Source organism: Pristiophorus japonicus, chromosome 2, assembly GCF_044704955.1.
Source record: "Pristiophorus japonicus isolate sPriJap1 chromosome 2, sPriJap1.hap1, whole genome shotgun sequence".
Lineage (NCBI taxonomy): Eukaryota > Metazoa > Chordata > Chondrichthyes > Pristiophoridae > Pristiophorus > Pristiophorus japonicus.
In genome coordinates this window covers 269,514,890-269,533,915 of record NC_091978.1, presented here as the reverse complement: position 1 = coordinate 269,533,915, position 19,026 = coordinate 269,514,890, and the positions used below count along the sequence as shown (strand labels likewise).

The following is a 19,026-nucleotide window of genomic DNA, read 5'->3' as shown; positions in this document are numbered from 1 at the left end:
TTTCCCGTTGTATCCGTGTGCGGATAATTGAGAGTTGCCTGTATATCACCGACGTGAACAGAATTTACAGAGACTGCATGGCATTATAATATTTAATGATGGTTCCAGCATTACATTATATTACTTGGCATCATTTATACATTATGTTCACATGACGATGCATGGCCCGGGGATTATGCGTTATTTACGTGGCGCCAACACCGGATCTGCACCCTCACAGGTGGCTGAGTGATCATGCGCCCCTGTGAGGGCTGCGGCCCGCTCCTCCAGGTCCATGAGGTCCTCCAGCTCTGCAGGACCTCCTTCGGTGCGCCTGCGCTCGCCTCTGTTAAGCGATTTTTTTTTTCTTTCTGAAAAGCTGACTATGGTATAAGATAATTGCTCCGGTACTAGTACCCACCCAATGCCTTTCAACACTGTCCATTAACACACCATTAGCATGCAAGTGATACATGATGAACACATCTTATTAATTACAGGAAAACAATATAACATCGTTGATAGTAATAATGTGTAACACCAAGTTTAGCAAGATTAACAATCTCAATATTTTGTGTACAATATAAATGTAAATCAAGTTTTACATTTTAAGTAATGAGTCAGTGCATGATTAAAATTATTATTTACTCTCGCGGGAGAAACAAGATCGTTCCAGCACTTGCGGCACTGGACAGGCCCCCGACGGACCTGGGCAATCGAGGCCACCGTCTCGGCAATCTCTGTCCATATTCTCTGACATATGGGCGGGCTGGGTTTTCCACAGCCATCCCGGGTCAATTGATCCCACTGTGCCTCCACTTCGTGGACCAAGGCAGCTTGGGTGTCCATGGTGAACCTATTCACCCTCTTCCTCCCTCCTACCTTTGCCTTGGGCTCGACCATCAATTGCTCTTCCATTATGATTGTTTTTTATATTAATATAATTAATATTATTTATTTCTAATATGTTTTGTATGCACAATAATATGTTCAGCACACGAGCTTATATAAGTATTCAATATAAGTTATCAATGGATTCTCAACAAGCTGCTCGACGATTTCTCCTCTCCCTCGCTACCCCTCCCTTCCTCAATTGCGCATGTGTGGATTGACCCCTGATCACTCGAAACGCGGAAAAGAAAAAAAACGCGCATGTACAGTACGGCCATTACAGCACAAGTCAGCCTTACACGAGAGATGATGCTGCTCACTACCTACCACTACCACCGGGAAAAAAAAGCCGAAATTAGCGGCTTTTGATCTCGGCGGTATTGAAAACTCTTAAGTTCATACTGCCCGTCTTCCCTGTGGCTGAGGAGCTCCTCCCGGAATCACAGTGCGGATTCCGTCCACTACGGGATACAACGGACATGATATTTACAGTGGGACAACTGCAAGAGAAATGCAGGGAGCAGCACCAACCCTTATACATGGTCTTCTTTGACCTTACAAAGGCCTTTGACACTGTTAACCACGAGGGACTATGGAGCATCCTCCTCTGTTTTGGCTGTCCCCAAAAGTTTGTCGCCATTCTCCGCCTGCTCTACAACGACATGCAAGCCGTGATCCTGACCAACGGATTCACCACAGACCCAATTCACATCTTGACTGGGGTCGAGCAGGGCTGTGTCATCGTGCCGACCCTCTTCTCGATCTTCCTCGCTGCAATGCTCCACCTCACACTCAACAAACTCCCCGCTGGAGTGGAACTAAACTACAGAAATAGTGGGAACCTGTTCAACCTTCGCCATCTCCAGGCCAGATCCAAGACCGCTTCAACCTCTCGTCGAGCTACAGTAAGCGGACGACGCTTGTGTCTCCAAGCTCCAAGTCATAGTCAACATCTTCACTGAGGCATACGAAAGCACGGACTTTGCACTAAACATCCGTAAGGCAAAGGTCCTCCACCAACCTGACCCCACCACACAGCACTGCCCCCCAGTCATCAAGATCCACGGCGCGGCCCTGGACAACGTGGACCACTTTCCATACCTCGGGAGCTTATCAGCAAGGGCAGACATCGATGACGAGGTTCAACACCGCCTCCAGTGCGCCAGCGCAGCATTCGGCCGCCTGAGGAAGAGTGTATTCGAAGATCAGGCCCTCAAATCTGGCACCAAGCTTATGGTCTACAGGGCTGTAGTGATACCCACCCTCCTGTATGGCTCTGAGACGTGGACCATATACAGTAGATACCTCAAATCACTGGAGAAATACCACCAACGATGTCTCCGCAAGATCCTGCAAATCCCCTGGGATCACAGACGCACCAACGTTCGTGTCCTCCATCAGGCCAACATCGAAGCACTGACCTCACTCGACCAGCTCCGTTGGGCAGGCCACATTGTTCGCATGCCTGACACAAGACTCCCAAAGCAGGCGCTCTACTCGGAACTCCTACATGGCAAGCGAGCCTCAGGTGGGCAGAGGAAATGTTTCAAGGACACCCTCAAAAGCCTCCTTGATAAAATGCAACATTCCCACCGACACCTGGGAGTCCCTGACCAAAGACCGCCTTAAGTGGAGGAAGAGCATCCGGGAGGGCGCTGAGCACCTCGAGTCTCGTCGCCGAGTGCATGGAGAAAACAAGAGCAGGCAGTGGAAGCAGCGTGCAGCAAACCAGACTCCCCACCCACCCTTTCCTTCAACGACTGTCTGTCCCACCTGTGACAGAGACTGTAATTCCCATATTGGACTGTTCAGTTACCCGAGAACTCACTTAGAGTGGAAGCAAGTCTTCTTCGATTTTGAGACTGCCTATGATGATGACTGCCGAGACACGGGCAGTAACAGTAGCAAATGGAAAATCCAGCCCTTTAAGATCACTTACAAACTTTTAAACTTGTAAATTTACATAACTTACAAAAAACTTTTAATTTCAGAAGTTACAAACACAACAAGAATAATAACAACAACAACAACAACAGCAGCAAAGAAAGGCTGCACCCATCTCTCCTCCACCTTATTCTAAGACCGCCCGCTGCGCTTGGTCTTGTTGACTCCACATCTGCCCGCAGGCGGTGGCACAGCATTTCTTGGGTTGGTACCAAGTGTATTCTTTCAAATATCCAGGGTAAATGCGCACTTCTTGATGGGGGGCAGGGGGTGTGGGGCAGGTGGTAATGTGGAAGGCCCGGCTTGGGCCTCTTCAGAGGCTGCTCTAGGGATGGGAGTGGCAGTTGATTCTGTCAATGGGCACGAGGTCTGGGCGTGTTCTCTTGCAGCAGCTAACTTCAACATTCCTTCCCTCGTACACCAACATTGTATCAGCTGCCTGAGACATTCCACCCCCTCATGTTCCCGGATAGTGTTCCCATTTCTCGTGAGAGTGTTGTTACTTCTCCCGACAATCTCGATACCTCATCATCCACCCCACTGATGGTGTCCAGGAGTGATCGTGTAAGGTCAATGCTCTCTGCACTCATTGCCATCATCTGAAACACATCTGTTAGATCCTGCACCTCAGGAGAGTGCTGTCGAGGTCTCCTTTCCCTCCTCACCCTGGAAATGGCTCGCTGCATCCCACTGGGACCCGCAGCCTCGGACGGTGGGGCCCTGGGTGTGTCTTGCTGCATCCCACTGGAATCCCCAGCTTTGGACTGTGAGAAACCATGGAATGTCCCACCAACACTCGTACCACTCAGGAAAGGGGCTAGCACCTCAATGGGCAGCATCTGCACCTCCTCCAGCGTGAGTACAACAGTGGGGGCTTAATCCATCACCTCACCCTCACCCCCATGCTCTTGGTCTGGAAGGTGGAATTGGAAGATATTCTCCTCATCAGGAGAGGGTGTCTTTCTGCTGGGTGGGACATATACAGCTGGGCATATTTACAATAGCAATTCCATTGAATAAATGAAAATATTACTTGCACTAATTACTTGACCAGTGCCACTTTTTGCACTGGCCTCCAGTCCTCTGGGTGGTCACCATTGCACAGTAATCTTCTGCAAGTTGGTTCCAGTGTTTCTTTTCTTTTGGTGAAACTTTTATGTGACCTCTGCTGGTGTACAGTTCGTGAAATCTGGCCTCAATTACAGTAACCAGTGCCTCCACTTAATCCTGTAAGAAATTCTTGGTCCTTGAGCCACACTTGTATCTTGTATTGCAGCTCTGATTTTTCCACTGAGAATTAAAGTTCTCACACACACAAGTGGCTCTTTAAAAATTGCTGAATGCAGACCTGGAGCTATGCTGGGCATGCGTGCCCATAACAATCACGTCAAAAACTTCCTTTTTTTTCCGTGCATGCGCAGAAAGGGGGGGCGGGGGGCATTGTTTTTTCGGTGCAGACGTTAGGCTCCACCCCTCGCAGCTAAAGGACCGGCTACGTGGCGCCAATTTCAAAAAATACAACGGGAAACTTGCTAGTTATTTGTTTTGAGTAGTCAGGGCCCCAGAAAACGGGCGTAACTCTTGCAGTATGCCAAAAAACATCATTTGGGAAAATTGAACCCCTAGAGTGGAGCTTAAACCCACACCCTCATTATTTGGAGCTGAGAATGATACTCTGAGCCAAGCCTTAAGTCACATTATAGAGGGGGCTTAACACTGCAATGGACTCATGGTATAACTGTCCTGGGAGTGCTTGATGCTGATACTGGGTGCGGAAATTGCAATATATATCATTCCCTTCATAAGCACAAAATTTAGGGGAAAGCTCACAAAACGCCTAAAGTTTTCCTAATAGTTCTCTGATTGGAGTTTTCATCTAGCCAAAAACAAATTAAAGTTATCATAATGGAAGCCCTAGTCATATAACATAGTTGTGTTTTTGTTCACCCAGCAATAAATCATGGATGTGCTGCATTCATTTTCTCATTTTACTATACTAAAATGACTGCAGTTCAGCTAGGTAAATGTGCTGCTTACATGGCTTCATTGTTTCCATTTAGTTTTACTTGTTTTACCAATTCATTAATTTTGGAATAGCAAGACATTACCACAAATCATGCCTCCATCAGAGAGGCTATGTATAAATATATTGACTAGATTTCAAAATTGATGTAACTTCAAAGAGGAAAAATAATTTACAAGTGTCTGCCTTAAATAGCCCTGAAGTTGTCAGTCATGGCACAGTGATGGCATCTTCTGAGTCAGAAGATTGTGGGTTCAAATCCCACTTCAGAGACTCGAGCACAAAATCTAGATTGACACTCCAGTGCAGTACTGAGGGAGTGCTGCACTGTTGGCTGTGCCGCCTTTTGGATGAGATGCTAAACTCCCCGTCTGCCCCCTCAGATACATGTAAAAAATCCCATGGCATTATTTCGAAGAAGAGCAGGGGCTTCCTGGCCAATATTTCTCCCTTACCCAACATCATTAAAACAGATTATCTGGTCATCAACTCATTGCTGTTTGTGGGACTTTGCTGTGCACAAATTAGCTGCCATGTTTCGTGCATTATAACAGTGGCTACACTTCAAAAATACTTAATTGGCTATAAAGCACTTTTAGGGACATCCTGTGGTTGCGAAAAGCGCTATATAAATGCAAGTATTTAGTTCTTGACTTTGGTTAAAAGAAACGAGCCCCCCAGAATTGTGTTCACATATATGTGGATGATGTCTTCACATTAAATGAATGCTCCAGAATAAGATCCTTCTATGAGCTTCTCCTAGAGAATATATGGGAAGAAATACTGAATATATCTAATTTTTAGAAAAATTCTGTGGTGGCAAATCTTGCCATGTGATGGGAGTGGTTTCTGCTTATAAGAACATAAGAAATAGGAGCAGGAGTAGGGTATTTTGCCCCTCGAGCCTGCTCCGCCATTCAATAAGATCATGGCTGATGCAGTGGGGGGGAGGCATTTCTCAAAACTACTGCTAAGTGAACAAACATGGGCCCAGATCTTGCTTTAGCGTGTCCTGTTAGATGTTTTCCGTCATGCTTCAGCTCAAAATTTCTTTGCACTACAAGTGCAAACTGTTAGGTCAACAGGGTATCTGGGATTTCGGTGAATGACAGGACCAACAGTCTATCTCCTTAACCAAAGAGATTTAAGGATTGAGAAAGAAACAGAGGAATGATGGAGAAGAAAATAGGGTGAATTAGAGTCAAATCAAGTACAGAAAGAGAAACAAAGAGGGCAAGAAAGATTGGATTAAGAGAGAAAGAGAGAGATTGAAAGGAAAAGTAAGAAAAAAATGTAAACTTTAATGAAACTCCAGTTTCAATTTTTCCCTTTCTGTGCCGGAGAAGTTGAGTGGCATTGCAGGAACACAAATCCTGTCATTAAAGAGGTACTTGTGCTGTTAAGTACCAGCCCTAACTTTCCACGGCGAGTTTAATTAGTAATTTATGCGCAAATGCAGCAATTTCTTGAAAGTCACGGGGAGGTTGACTGTGAGCTTTTTTCACGAGGCTAAAGGTGGAGAGGTGCAAATCATCCGGCGATTTGTAACTCACTGGGTATCTCTCCTTCACTGCAAATTGCTGAACGATTTAAACATTAATAATTGCACATTAAACTCGCATTATTTTGCCAGTGAATTCTGTCCTGTTATGTTTCCATGTCTAGTTGGGAATGTGGCAAAAACAGTTTAATCAGGAGGCCAGTTACTTAAAAAAAAAAACTAGACCGTTGAAAGAAATAGGTGTGGGAATAAGCTTAGAAAAGGAGATCTATCCTGGAGTGTTCCTTTTAATGCACACTGTTCTTGATTTTGCGGCTCAAGAGTTAAGGCAGATTTCCAATACTTCTGAAGCTTTTTTATCTACAATGCAAAATGGTTATTTATACCACAAATACACTTAAAAGTATTATACTCTTTAATGTACAATGGCTAATGAAATAGGAAGCCAAGTTGTCTCTGTAACTTTGTATTTTGTTAATGAAAGGTTGCAGGAATGAAATAGTCAAAGTTTGTTGTCCTTCCCAGTCCATCCACAGTTTAATCTGAATCCACATATTCCATACCATAACTAGGTATTTTTGTTCTGTCACAGTAATGTTTGTACAAAGGACAATTAAGAAAATCATTAAATGAAACTGTACAGAGTGTATTATTTTGATACAGCTCTTCATCTAGGATTGCGAAGAGCCTGTTGATGTACAGAGAAGTGGATATTTTGCAGTGTATTTATCATCCAAGAGTTGAATTACATTTTCATCCTTCCTGTCCCCTGCAGGTGTGATGTATATGGGCGGGTTGGTTTATGCTGTTGGAGGTTTTAATGGCTCATTAAGAGTGAGAACAGTTGATTCGTATGATCCAGTCAAAGACCAATGGTTGAGCAATGCTAACATGCAGGACAGGCGGAGCACTTTGGGAGCTGCAGTACTGAATGGATTGCTATATGCAGTGGGAGGATTTGACGGAAGTACAGGTATTCCCAAGTTGTGAACGTTGGTCTTCCATGTTGTCATGCAATGCATTATTGGACTAGGATGAGTGCATTCTCAACATTATTTATAGCTTGAAAGCTTATTAGTAAAGGTCCTGAGTATTTTTTTTTTAAGTAAAGATCATGGTTCCCTGTGCTCATTGCTGTCCAAAAGATTTAATTGCAAACTCTGGTCCTGCTTGAGAAACATTTAGATCAATGCATGGCACTCCCAAATTTTTGTGAAGATTTACAAAAAACAAACTCCTATGTATTAGATTTAAATAGAATACTCACACTATGTATTGGTGGTACTATTTGTCAATCTAAATAATTCACTTATGTTGCTACATTTAAAATGCATCCTTTGTGAGGTATGATGAGGCTCATTAACAAGCTGACTGTCCATTTGTCTATCACTTAATTCTAAATAACTTGCCTATGTTTTTCAAGTTATTTCTTTGCTTATCTGTGTATAAATTGTTCAGAATAGTTTCTGATATTGAATTTTGTGTATTTTAGTAATTTCCAATAAATTTAATATGATGAAACTTGCTAAAATAGTGTGATGATTAGTCATGGGGAGTGTTGTGATATAACAGTAGTACCAGCTGTATGATATACCCACTGTAGACCTATAGAGGAAAGAGCTGGAAAAGTGTAGATCTTTGGGTAGGGGGTATTTAAAAAAAAAAGAATAATGGTGAATGCAAGAAATGAGTGCGAGACTAGGGAGCAAGTCAGAGAAACAGAAATCAGGTAGAAAGTAAGCAACAATGTGAAATGAAAAAATATGCACATTCTAAACAGGAAAAGATAAAGGTAGCTAAATAGAGAATAAAAGCAGACTGGGATGCAATGTTCCCTCTAATTTTTTTTCCTGTGCGGTCCCTTTAAATTTGCTGCACATGCGCGGTATCTATTCCCGATTGTGCATGGCCGCGCACCTTAGGGGAACGTTGCTCGGATGGTGAATTTTTTTCCCCGCCTAAAACTGAGCCATACAGACCACAAAGGTCCCTGGATTGTGCTGAATTAACTCTGGGCTGGGAAAGGGGAAGTTGGTCTGAGTTTCTGCTAAACATCCAGTGACGCCCTCCTAGAAAGTGCATGAATATGAATGTCTGATCGAGACAAAATTGTGATTCACTGTGATGCCCTCAAATCGCCTGCTGATACTCACTTTCTAGGCTTACATATGAAGAATAGCCACTAGGTGAAGTACTGAAGGGCTGCTGTGCCCCTTAATTGTAATCTAATGTATGTTGATAACCTTCAAAAGAAGCGAGGACAAAAGAGAAATAAAATTATGAAAAATTAAGAGAAAGGGTAAGTTGAGCAATAAAATTATGTAATACCATATTTGTGACCTCATTGGGTTTTCATGACAATCTGGAAGTTTTCATGGTTATTTTTTGCTGCTAGCTTATTGACTTATTGAATTCAATTTTACAACTTGCCATGCAGGGATTATGGACTCATAACCTCTGGGCTGCTTGTCCAGTACTATAACCACTAGGCTGCCAGTTCAGATGCAGATTTGTATGAGCTGTGTAAATTTCTATATATCTGTTGTTCATTGACATTTTGTATTTTGAAGCTGGTAAGCTGTAAGCATATATATCTGTTGCTGTCTTTTACAGGTTTATCATCTGTAGAGGTGTACAATGTCAAAGCGAATGAGTGGTTTCATGTAGCCCCAATGAATACCAGAAGGAGTAGTGTTGGTGTGGGTGTTGTAGGAGGTGAGTTCTGCTGAACCAGCTGTCGTGTGCAATAAATTGAAAACCTGTCCTGCATGTCCTTTCATGTTTTGCCACTTTAAATTAGTGCAGGATAATGATGATTAACAGAGAGTAGCGATTTGATGTTACCATGTTTTTATAACCAATGAGATTATGAATTATAGTTGTCTGGCTGCTAGTTATAAAAACATTCTAAACACTGGTACCAGGTAGCTATTCTTAGTGTTTCTTTTAAATGTTTAAGCTTTGTATATCCCACTGCAACTTAATTGTTCAGCCCAAGGCTAAACTACAAATGGTTAGTAATTTCTGTGTCATGGGAGTGTTGTTTAATTCACTTGCATGGTTAGTGATCTGCAGTGTTGGAATTTGTCACGATAATTGGACTTTCGTTTTGTGTCTGTGTTCTATACTATAAGCAGGAATGTTGTATTACATTTACTGTCATTGCTGAAAGGAATTACAAGGAATAATGCCTCTTAGAACACAACTGATTTTAGACTGCATTCTGAAAAAGAGGAGATACCTTTACAGCCACCCAGTTAACAGTCTCATAATAAGTTCTGGAACTGTTTGTCAATGCTGCTTTGTGTTTTAAAAAAATTATATTTGTTAAAATTCTCCTCCTTGTTTTCCCCTGTATCCTCAGCCCCTAGTGGGCGAAGGATAATATACTGTTTGTCCATAGGTTGTGAAGTCAAAAAATATTTTAATTAAACATTATTATGAGAAGACCTGCTACAATCAACTTTATTCAGATGTAGAGCTTTTATTTTCTCCCGTCCCCACCCAAAAGCCATTTATTCCTTGCTGTGGTACAGTTCTACAGTCACTGGACATCTCTTATCTCATTGTTGCCATTCTTTATGCGTGAACCTTGATATTGTGTGTTAGCAGGCTAGTGAATGTAGGGATTTCAGCTGAGCCTGATCCTGACCGCCACACGTGAGGGCATCCAGCTAGGGTAACTGGATAGCAGTCTGGAGTGGGCACCCTGAACAGTCTTTACTCCTTTAACGGAGAAGTGTTTTTTTTCCCCCAAAAATATACTTTATTCATATAAAATTTTCACAATACATTGGAGACTAGCTCAGTACCTTGCGGTCAGCAATTCCATACAATTAGTTTGGATGCTGACAGCAGTTCCATACAATGCACTAGGTTGCATTTCATTTCAAGGTACAGTTTAGTACATTCCGTAAATCACGTTACATGTAGTACTGTGCAAATGAGGGTATTACATGGAGCGGATGAGAACAGGTTTACATTAGATTCCAGGATATATTTCAATACCGATCACGAATCACGTTACATGTAGCACTATGCAGATGAATGCAGTACACGGACCGGATGGAGGTATATTTACATTTCTTTACAAGTTACTAAACAGTGCAGAGACTTTAATTATACATGGCACAACAGGTGTTTTTCAGTACATGGTGCTCGATGTATATAAGCAGATTAACAAGTACAGCCCGAGGGGGGTCTGATTTCATCCCACGGGTTTACCGTGGCGGAAGGGCCTTAAACTGTGGCTCTTCCCCATCATGCCTTTGCGGCGACTATCAATCTTTAGTGTGTCCCTCAACACGTACTCATGGACCTTGGATTGCACCAGTCTGCAACACTCGGCCGTGGAGATATCCTTGCTCTGGAAGACCAGCAAGTTTCGGGAAGACCAAAGTGCGTCTTTCACCGAGTTGATGGTTCTCTAGCAGCAGATGATGTCTGTCTCGGTGTGCATCCCTGGGAACAGTCCCTAGAGCACAGAGTCCTGTGTTACAGAGCTGCTTGGGATGAACCTCGACAGCAACCAATGCATCTCCTTCCAGACCTGCCTTGCAAAGGGGCAGTCCCAAAGGAGATGGATGACGTCTCGTCCGCACCACAGCCAACTCTGGGGCAGAGTTCCGTGTCTCTGAAACCTCGGCTGTGCATGAAGTATCTGACTGGTAGGGCCCTTCTCACCGCCAACCAAGCTACGTCTTGGTGCATGTGTGAAAGTTCTGGCGATGAGGCATTCTGCCAAATGAGTTCGACAGTCTGCTCGGGGAACCGTCCAACAGGATCTATCATCTTTTGTAGGGCGTCCAGGACCTTGCGTGCCGACCACTGCTTTCTGGCCTTGTGGTCAAAAGTGTTTTTCTTGAAAAACTTTTCCACAAAGGACAGGTGCTGAGGCATGGTCCAACTGGTTGGAGCATTCAGCGGCAGCCTGACCAGACCAATCCTTCGCAACACCGGGGACAGATAGAATCTCAGCACGTACTGACACTTGCCGTTTGCGTATGAAGGGTCTATGCACAGCTTGATGCAGCCGCACACAAAGGTGGCCATCAGGATGAGGGCCACGTTCGGAACGTCCTTTCCCCCCTTGTCCAGAGATTTGTGGACACGGTCCATTTTCGATCTCCAGACGAAGTAGAAGACGGCTCGGGTGACTACCACAGCACAGGAGCGGGGTATGGGCCAGACCTGCACCACGTATAACAACAGCGAGAGCACCTCACTCCTGATGACCAGGTTCTTTCCTGCAATGGAGAGTGAGCGCAGCTTCCACCATCCCAGTTTATGTTTCGCTTTAGCGATACGCTCCTTCCAGTTTTTGACGCACGCCCCATCCGCTCCGAACCATATTCACAAAACCTTCAGGTAATCTGACTTCACGGTGAATGGAATAAAGGATTGGTCGGAACAGCTTCCAAAGAACATGGCCTCGCTTTTGCTGCGATTTACCTTCGCTCCCGAGGCCAGTTCAAACTAGTCACAGATTGTGAGCAGTCCGCAGACCGACTGCGGATCCAAGCAAAAGACGGTGACGTCGTCCATGTACAGCGAGGTCTTGACCTGAGCGCCTCTGCTGCCTGGGATTGTCAACCCCCCTAATGCCTGCATCCTACCTGATGGACTCGGCAAAGGGCTCAATACAGCACACAAACAAGACAGAGGAGAGGGGACAGCCTTGCCTGACTCCAGACCTGATCGGAAAGCTTTTAGTTTCCCACCCATTGATTAGAATTGTGCTACTGATGTCTGTCTAGAGCAGTTGGATCCAATTGTGGATACCCTCCCCAAACCTCATCTTGGAGAGCACGTCCATCAGCTACATGTGCGATATCCTGTCAAAGGCCTTCTCCTGGTCCAAGCTGATTAAACAGGTGTCCACCCTCCTGTCCCGTACATAGCCTCGCGCTACTCAGGGATACGATTGCCTATCAGAGATCTTCCTGCCGAGGACAGTGCAGGTCTGGTCCGGGAGGATCACCAGCTCCAGAGCAGACTTGACCCTGTTTGCGATGACCTTCGACAGGATCTTGTAGTCCACATTGAGCAGCGAAATGGGCCGCCAGTTTTTGATTTCCTCCCTCTTCCCCTTCTGCTAACGGAGAAGTGGTGAAGACAGCCATAGCCCCCCATCACCACCTTGGCTGAGATCATCAAACTCAGCACAGACTGGGATCGAGCCTGTACTCTTCCTAGTCTGTCTGGCTCTGGTACTCACTGCCTTAATAGCTGAGCAATTGGGGGCAAATGTCAAACATAGAGCTTTAACAAAGGGTGTTTTTTTTATTTTTCTACAAAAATAGCTAGTTTGTCCGAATTAAATGCCATCTTTGAAAATAATTCTCATTCCCATCCAAAAAGAAAACCTGTGAACCTTGTTTTCCCAATTATGGTGTTTAGTGCAGGCCTGTCTTTCAGATGTATGCAAAAGATCTTGTAAATATACATAGTAATTTAAACAAACCTTTTGTACGTTTTTGCTAGGTGTGCTGTATGCTGTTGGTGGCTATGATGGAGCATCACGACAATGTCTTAGCTCTGTAGAGGCCTACAACTCGGCTAAAAATGAATGGACCTACATTGCTGAAATGAGCACGCGTCGCAGTGGAGCAGGTGGGAAATTGGAAAATACAGACTACACTTAGCTTTGAATACACGAAGGGGGAAAATTTACAGGGCATGGGGAAAGAGCATGGGAGTGGGACTAATTGAATAGCTCTTTCAAAGACCTGGCACAAGCACGCTGGTCCAAATGGCTTCCTTCTGTGCTGTATCATTCTACGAAAGGCAGCAACATGTCCCATTATTGATATTTAACTTTTGTAGCAAATAAATTATAAAAGTATCGTAACGTTATTAATTACTGAATAATAATCATAGGGAAAGATTTCTTCTGCTATTTTTAGTGAAATCGTAAACAAACTCTTTATAAACATGGTTACATTTTCACTACAAATATTACACTGGAAATGTGTCTCTTTTTTAATTAGTGAAAATGGTAACAATTGTACATAATCTTTTTTTCCCAAGATTTATTTATCTTTGAATGCAATTGATATTTCAGTGCAGTACTGAGGGAGTGCTGCTTTGTCAGAGGTGCTGTATTTCAGATTAGATGTTAAACCAAAACCCTGTCTACCCTCTCAGGCGGATGTAAATGATCCCATGGCGCTATTTGAATAAGAGCTGGAGAGTTCTCCTGGTGTCCTGGCCAATATTAGTTCCTCAACCAACATGACTAGGATATATTATTTGGTCATTTATCTCACTGCTGTTTGTGGGACCTTGCTGTCTACAAATTGGCTGCCATAGTTCCCCAGATTAAACAGTGATTACACTTAAAAATTCATTGGTTGTGAAGCACTTTGGGATGCTCTGAGGTCATAAAAGATGCTACATAAATGCAAGATCTTTCTTCTTGTGCATTATAGTACTTCAAATTAATGATTATTTGCAGTGCAGTTATTGCTTGTGGACTCAAGAGCCGTTCTCATTTTAACTTTTTTCCTGTAATATAGTACAGCCCCATCTTTGTAATGGATAAAAATGTTATTCAGTAAAGGGGAAGCCAAATTTATTACTATCAGCAGATGCATTTATGTATTTTATTTAATATGATTCAAATTTGCTTAAAATGTAGTTGTGGCAGAAACAGTCTTAACAATGTTCTTGCTTCTCATCATTTCCCCCCTGCCCTGGCCCAATACTAGTCATGAAAGTGTCAAGAAATACTGATTCAAGACTGCAAAAGTGGATTATGCTGGGTATATTTTCTCAATCCGCTATGGTTGTCACAATTTTGAAATCTCCATAGTTTAGAAATAGGAGACCATATTTTTAAGCAATCAAAAGTAATTGGATCTTGTTTGGTTTGCTGCAGGTGTGGGTGTTCTAAATGGTTTACTTTATGCAGTTGGAGGTCATGATGGCCCACTGGTGAGAAAAAGCGTGGAAATGTATGACGCCTCTGCAAATACCTGGAAGCAGGTTGCCGACATGAATATGTGCAGAAGGAATGCAGGTAGGATTGGTGAAGCAAAAATCTTAGAAACATAGAAGCTTAGAAAATAGGTGCAGGAGTAGGCCATTCGGCCCTTCAAGCCTGCACCACCATTCAATAAGATCATGGTTGATCATTCACCTCAGTACCCCTTTCCTGCTTTCTCTCCATACCCCTTGATCCTTTTAGCTGTAAGGACCATATCTAACTCCCTCTTGAATACATCCAATGAACTGGCATCAACAACACTCTGCGGCAGGGAATTCCACAGGTTAACAACTCTGAGTGAAGAAGTTTCTCCTCATCTCAGTCCTAAATGTCTTACCCCTTACCCGAAGACTGTGTCCCCTGGTTCTGGACTTCCCCAACATCGGGAATATTCTTCCCGCATTTAACCTGTCCCGTCCCGTCATGATCTTATCATTTTCTATGAGATCCCCTCTCATCCTTCTAAACTCCAGTGTATAAAGTCTGGTGAACCTTCACTGCACTCCCTCAATAGCAAGAATGTCCTTCCTCAGATTAGGAGACCAAAACTGAACACAATATTCCAGGTGAGGCCTCACCACGGCCCTGTACAATTGCAGTAAGACCTCCCTGCTCCGATACTCAAATCCCCTAGCTATGAAGGCCAACATACCATTTGCCTTCTTCACCGCCTGCTGTACCTGCATGCCAACTTTCAATGACTGATGAACCATGACACCCAGGTCTCGTTGCACCTCCCCTTTTCCTAATCTGCCGCCATTCAGATAATATTCTGCCTTCGTGTTTTTGCCACCAAAGTGGATAATCTCACATTTATCCACATTATTACTGCATCTGCCATGCATTTGCCCACTCACCTAACCTGTCCAAATCACCCTGCAGCCTCTTAGCATCCTCCTCACAGCTCACACTGCCACCCAGTTTAGTATCATCTGCAAACTTGGAGATATTACTCAATTCCTTCATCCAAATCATTAATGTGTATTCTAAAGAGCTTGGGTCCCAGTAGTGAGCCCTGCGGCACTCCACTAGTCACTGCCTCCCAGCCTCCCATTCTGAAAAGGACCCGTTTATCCCGACTCTCTGCTTCCTGTCTGCCAACCAATTCTCTATCCACGCCAGTACATTACCCCCAATACCATGTGCTTTGATTTTGCACACCTATCTCTTATGTGGGACCTTGTCAAAGGCCTTTTGAAAGTCCAAATACACCACATCCACTGGTTCTCCCTTGTCCACTCTACTAGTTACATCCTCAAAAAATTCCAGAAGATTTGTCAAGCATGATTTCCCTTTCATAAATCCATGCTGACTTGGACCGATTCTGTCACTGCTTTCCAAATGCATTGCTATTTCATCCTTAATAATTGGTTCCAACATTTTCCCCACTACTGATGTCAGGCTAACCGGTCTATAATTACCCGTTTTCTCTCTCCCTCCTTTTTTAAAAAGTGGTGTTACATTAGCTACCCTCCAGTCCTTCGGAACTGATCCAGAGTCGATACAGACTGTTGGAAAATGATCACCAATGTATCCACTATTTCTAGGGCCACTTCCTTAGGTACTCTGGGATGCAGACAATCAGGCCCGGGGATTTATCAGCCTTCAATTCCATCAATTTCCCCAACACAATTTCCCGCCTAATAAGGATATCCTTCAGTTCCTCCTTCTCACTAGACCCTCGGTCCCCTTGTACATCCGGAAGGTTATTTGTGTCTTCCTTTGTGAAGACAGAACCAAAGTATTTGTTCAATTGGTCCGCCATTTCTTTGTTCCCCATTATAAATTCTCCTGAGTCCGACTGCAAGGGACCTACGTTTGTCTTCACTAATCTTTTTCTCTTCACATTTCTATAGAAGCTTTTGCAGTCAGTTTTTATGTTCCCAGCAAGCTTCCTCTCATACTCTATTTTCCCCTTCCTAATTAAACCCTTTGTCCTCCTCTGCTGAATTCTAAATTTTTCCCAGTCCTCAGGTTTGCTGCTTTTTCTGGCCAATTTATATGCCTCTTCCTTGGATTTAACACTATCTTAATTTCCCTTGTTAGCCACGGTTGAGCCACCTTCCCTGTTTCATTTTTACTCCAGACAGGGATGTACAATTGTTGAAGTTCATCCATGTGATCTATAAATGTTTGCCATTGCCTATCCACCATCAACCCTTTAAGTATCATTTGCCAGTCTATTCTAGCCAATTCACTCCTCATGCCGTCGAAGTTAGCTTTCCTTAAGTTCAGGACCCTCGTTTCTGAATTAATTGTGCCACTCTCCATCTTAATAAAGAATTCTACCATTTTATGGTCACTCTTCCTGAAGGGGCCTCGCACAACAAGATTACTAATTAGTCCCTTCTCATTATACATTACCCAGTCTAGGATGGCCAGCTCTCTAGTTGGTTCCTCAACATATTGGTCAAGAAAACCATCCCTAATACACTCCAGGAAATGCTCCTCCACCGCATTGCTACCAGTTTGGTTAGCCCAATCTATATGTAAATTAAAGTCGCCCATGATAATTGCTGTACCTTTATTGCACCCTTATTTCTTGTTTGATGCTGTCCCCAACCTCACTACCACTGTTTGGTGGTCTATACACAACTCCCACCAGTGTTTTCTGCCCTTTGGTATTCCATAGCTCTACCCATACCGATTCCACATCATCCAAGCCAATGTCCTTCCTTACTATTGCATTTATTTCCTCTTTAACCAGCAACGCCACCCTGCCTCATTTTCCTTTCTGTCTATCCTTCCTAAATGTTGAACACTCCTGGATGTTGAGTTCCCAGCCTTGGTCACCCTGGAGCCATGTCTCTGTGATGCCAATTACATCATACCCGTTAACTGCTATTTGCGCAGTTAATTCGTCCACCTTATTTCGAATACTCCTCGCATTGAGGCACAGAGCCTTCAGGTTTGTCTTTTTAACACACTTTACCCCTTTAGAATTTTGTTGTAATGTGGTCCTTTTTGTTTTTTGCCTTGGGTTTCTCTGCCCTCCATTTTACTATTCTCCTTTCTATCTTTTGTCTCTGTCTCCCTTTTATTTCACTCTGCCTCCCTGCATAGGTTCCCATCCCCCTGCCATATTAGTTTAACTCCTCCTGAACAGCACTTGCAAACACTCCCCCTCGGACATTGGTTTCCGGTTCTGCCCAGGTGCAGACCGTCTGGTTTGTACTGGTCCCACCTCCCCCAGAACCGGTTCCAATGTCCCAGGAATTTGAATCCCTCCCTTCTGCACCACTCCTCAAGCCACGTAATCATCTGAGCTATCCTGCGATTCCTATTCTGACTAGCACATGGCACTGGTAGCATTCCTGAGATTACTAATTTTGAGGTCCTACTTTTTAAATTTAGCTCCGAGCTCCCTAAATTCGTCTTGTTGGACCTCATCCCGTTTTTTACCTATATCGTTGGTACCTGTATGCACCACGACAATTGGCTGTTCACCCTCCCTTTTCAGAATGTCCTGCACCCACTCCGAGACATCCTTGACCCTTGCACCAGGGAGGCAACATACCATCCTGGAGTCTCTGTTGCGGCCACAGAAACGTCTATCTATTCCCCTTACAATTGAATCCCCTATTACTATCGCTCTCCCGTTCTTTTTCCTGCCCTCCTGTGCAGCAGAGCCACCCATGGTGCCATGAACTTGGCTGCTGCTGCCCTCACCTGATGAGTCATCCCCCCCAACAGTACTCAAAGCGGTGTCTGTTTTGCAGGGGGATGACCGCAGGGGACTCCTGCTGTACCTTCCTTGCACTGCTCTTCTTGTTGGTCACCCATTTACTATCTGGCTGTGTACCCTTTACCTGTGGTGTGACCAACTCGCTAAACGTGCTATTCACGTCATTCTCAGCATCGTGGATGCTCCAGAGTGAATCCACCCGCAGCTCCAGTGCCGCAATGTGGTCTGTCAGGATCTGCAGGAGGATGCACTTCCCGCACACGTAGTCGTCAGGGACACCGGAAGCGTCCCTGACTTCCCACATAGTACAGGAGGAACATAACACGTGTCCGAGCTGGCCATGACTTAACACTTAGGTTAACCTAATTTGGCAACAACAATGCTAAAAGGTTACTTACTGATGAGGAAAAGAAAAAAGAAAAACTACTCACCAATCACTTACCCCCTTGGCTGTGACGTCACCTTTCGATTTCTTTCTACTTTTTTGCCTTCTCCCTGCAGCTGCACCGGCTGGCCTTACCAACGAACTCTGGGCCTTTATAGGCCGCTCGACGCTCCCCGGACTGTCACTGCTCACGCTCTCGCCTCACCAACGAACTCTGGGCCTTTTATAGGCCGCTCGACGCTCCCCGGACTGCCGCTGCTTGCACTCCTGCCTCGCCAACGAAGTCTTGTTTATTTATATTCATGGTGCAGGAATGAACTAACCTCTTTCTTTCTCCCCCTTTCCCCCCTCACACACACACACACACTCCGGCAGGTGTCTGCGCTGTAAATGGTCTGCTTTATGTAGCCGGTGGAGATGATGGCTCCTGCAACCTTGCATCTGTGGAATATTACAACCCAACATTAGATAAATGGATACTTCTACCACAGTGTATGAGCACAGGAAGAAGTTATGCAGGTAAAAGTCTTATTTGCTGACTTTTTTTCTCTATATTTATATTGCCACATTCTCATCACCTCGTTAGTGTTGTTCTCCAGGCCAACTTGGACAGTTCTTTCGCAGAATTGAC

At 44.2% G+C, this 19,026-nt stretch overlaps 1 protein-coding gene across 3 annotated transcripts in view; it reads left to right on the top strand.

The window, feature by feature from the left end:
- Window positions 1–19,026, top strand: part of klhl2 (kelch-like family member 2) — a 183,349-nt gene that overhangs the window by 148,687 nt on the left and 15,636 nt on the right. For 2 of the 3 annotated variants that reach the window (XM_070871364.1, XM_070871370.1), the window contains 5 exons: window positions 7,114–7,311; window positions 8,952–9,053; window positions 12,822–12,950; window positions 14,218–14,358; window positions 18,771–18,914. In XM_070871364.1, the coding sequence (XP_070727465.1) occupies window positions 7,114–7,311; window positions 8,952–9,053; window positions 12,822–12,950; window positions 14,218–14,358; window positions 18,771–18,914 (714 nt within the window). The remainder of the gene's footprint in view (window positions 1–7,113; window positions 7,312–8,951; window positions 9,054–12,821; window positions 12,951–14,217; window positions 14,359–18,770; window positions 18,915–19,026) is intronic. The other variant, XM_070871368.1, reaches the window with a different exon arrangement.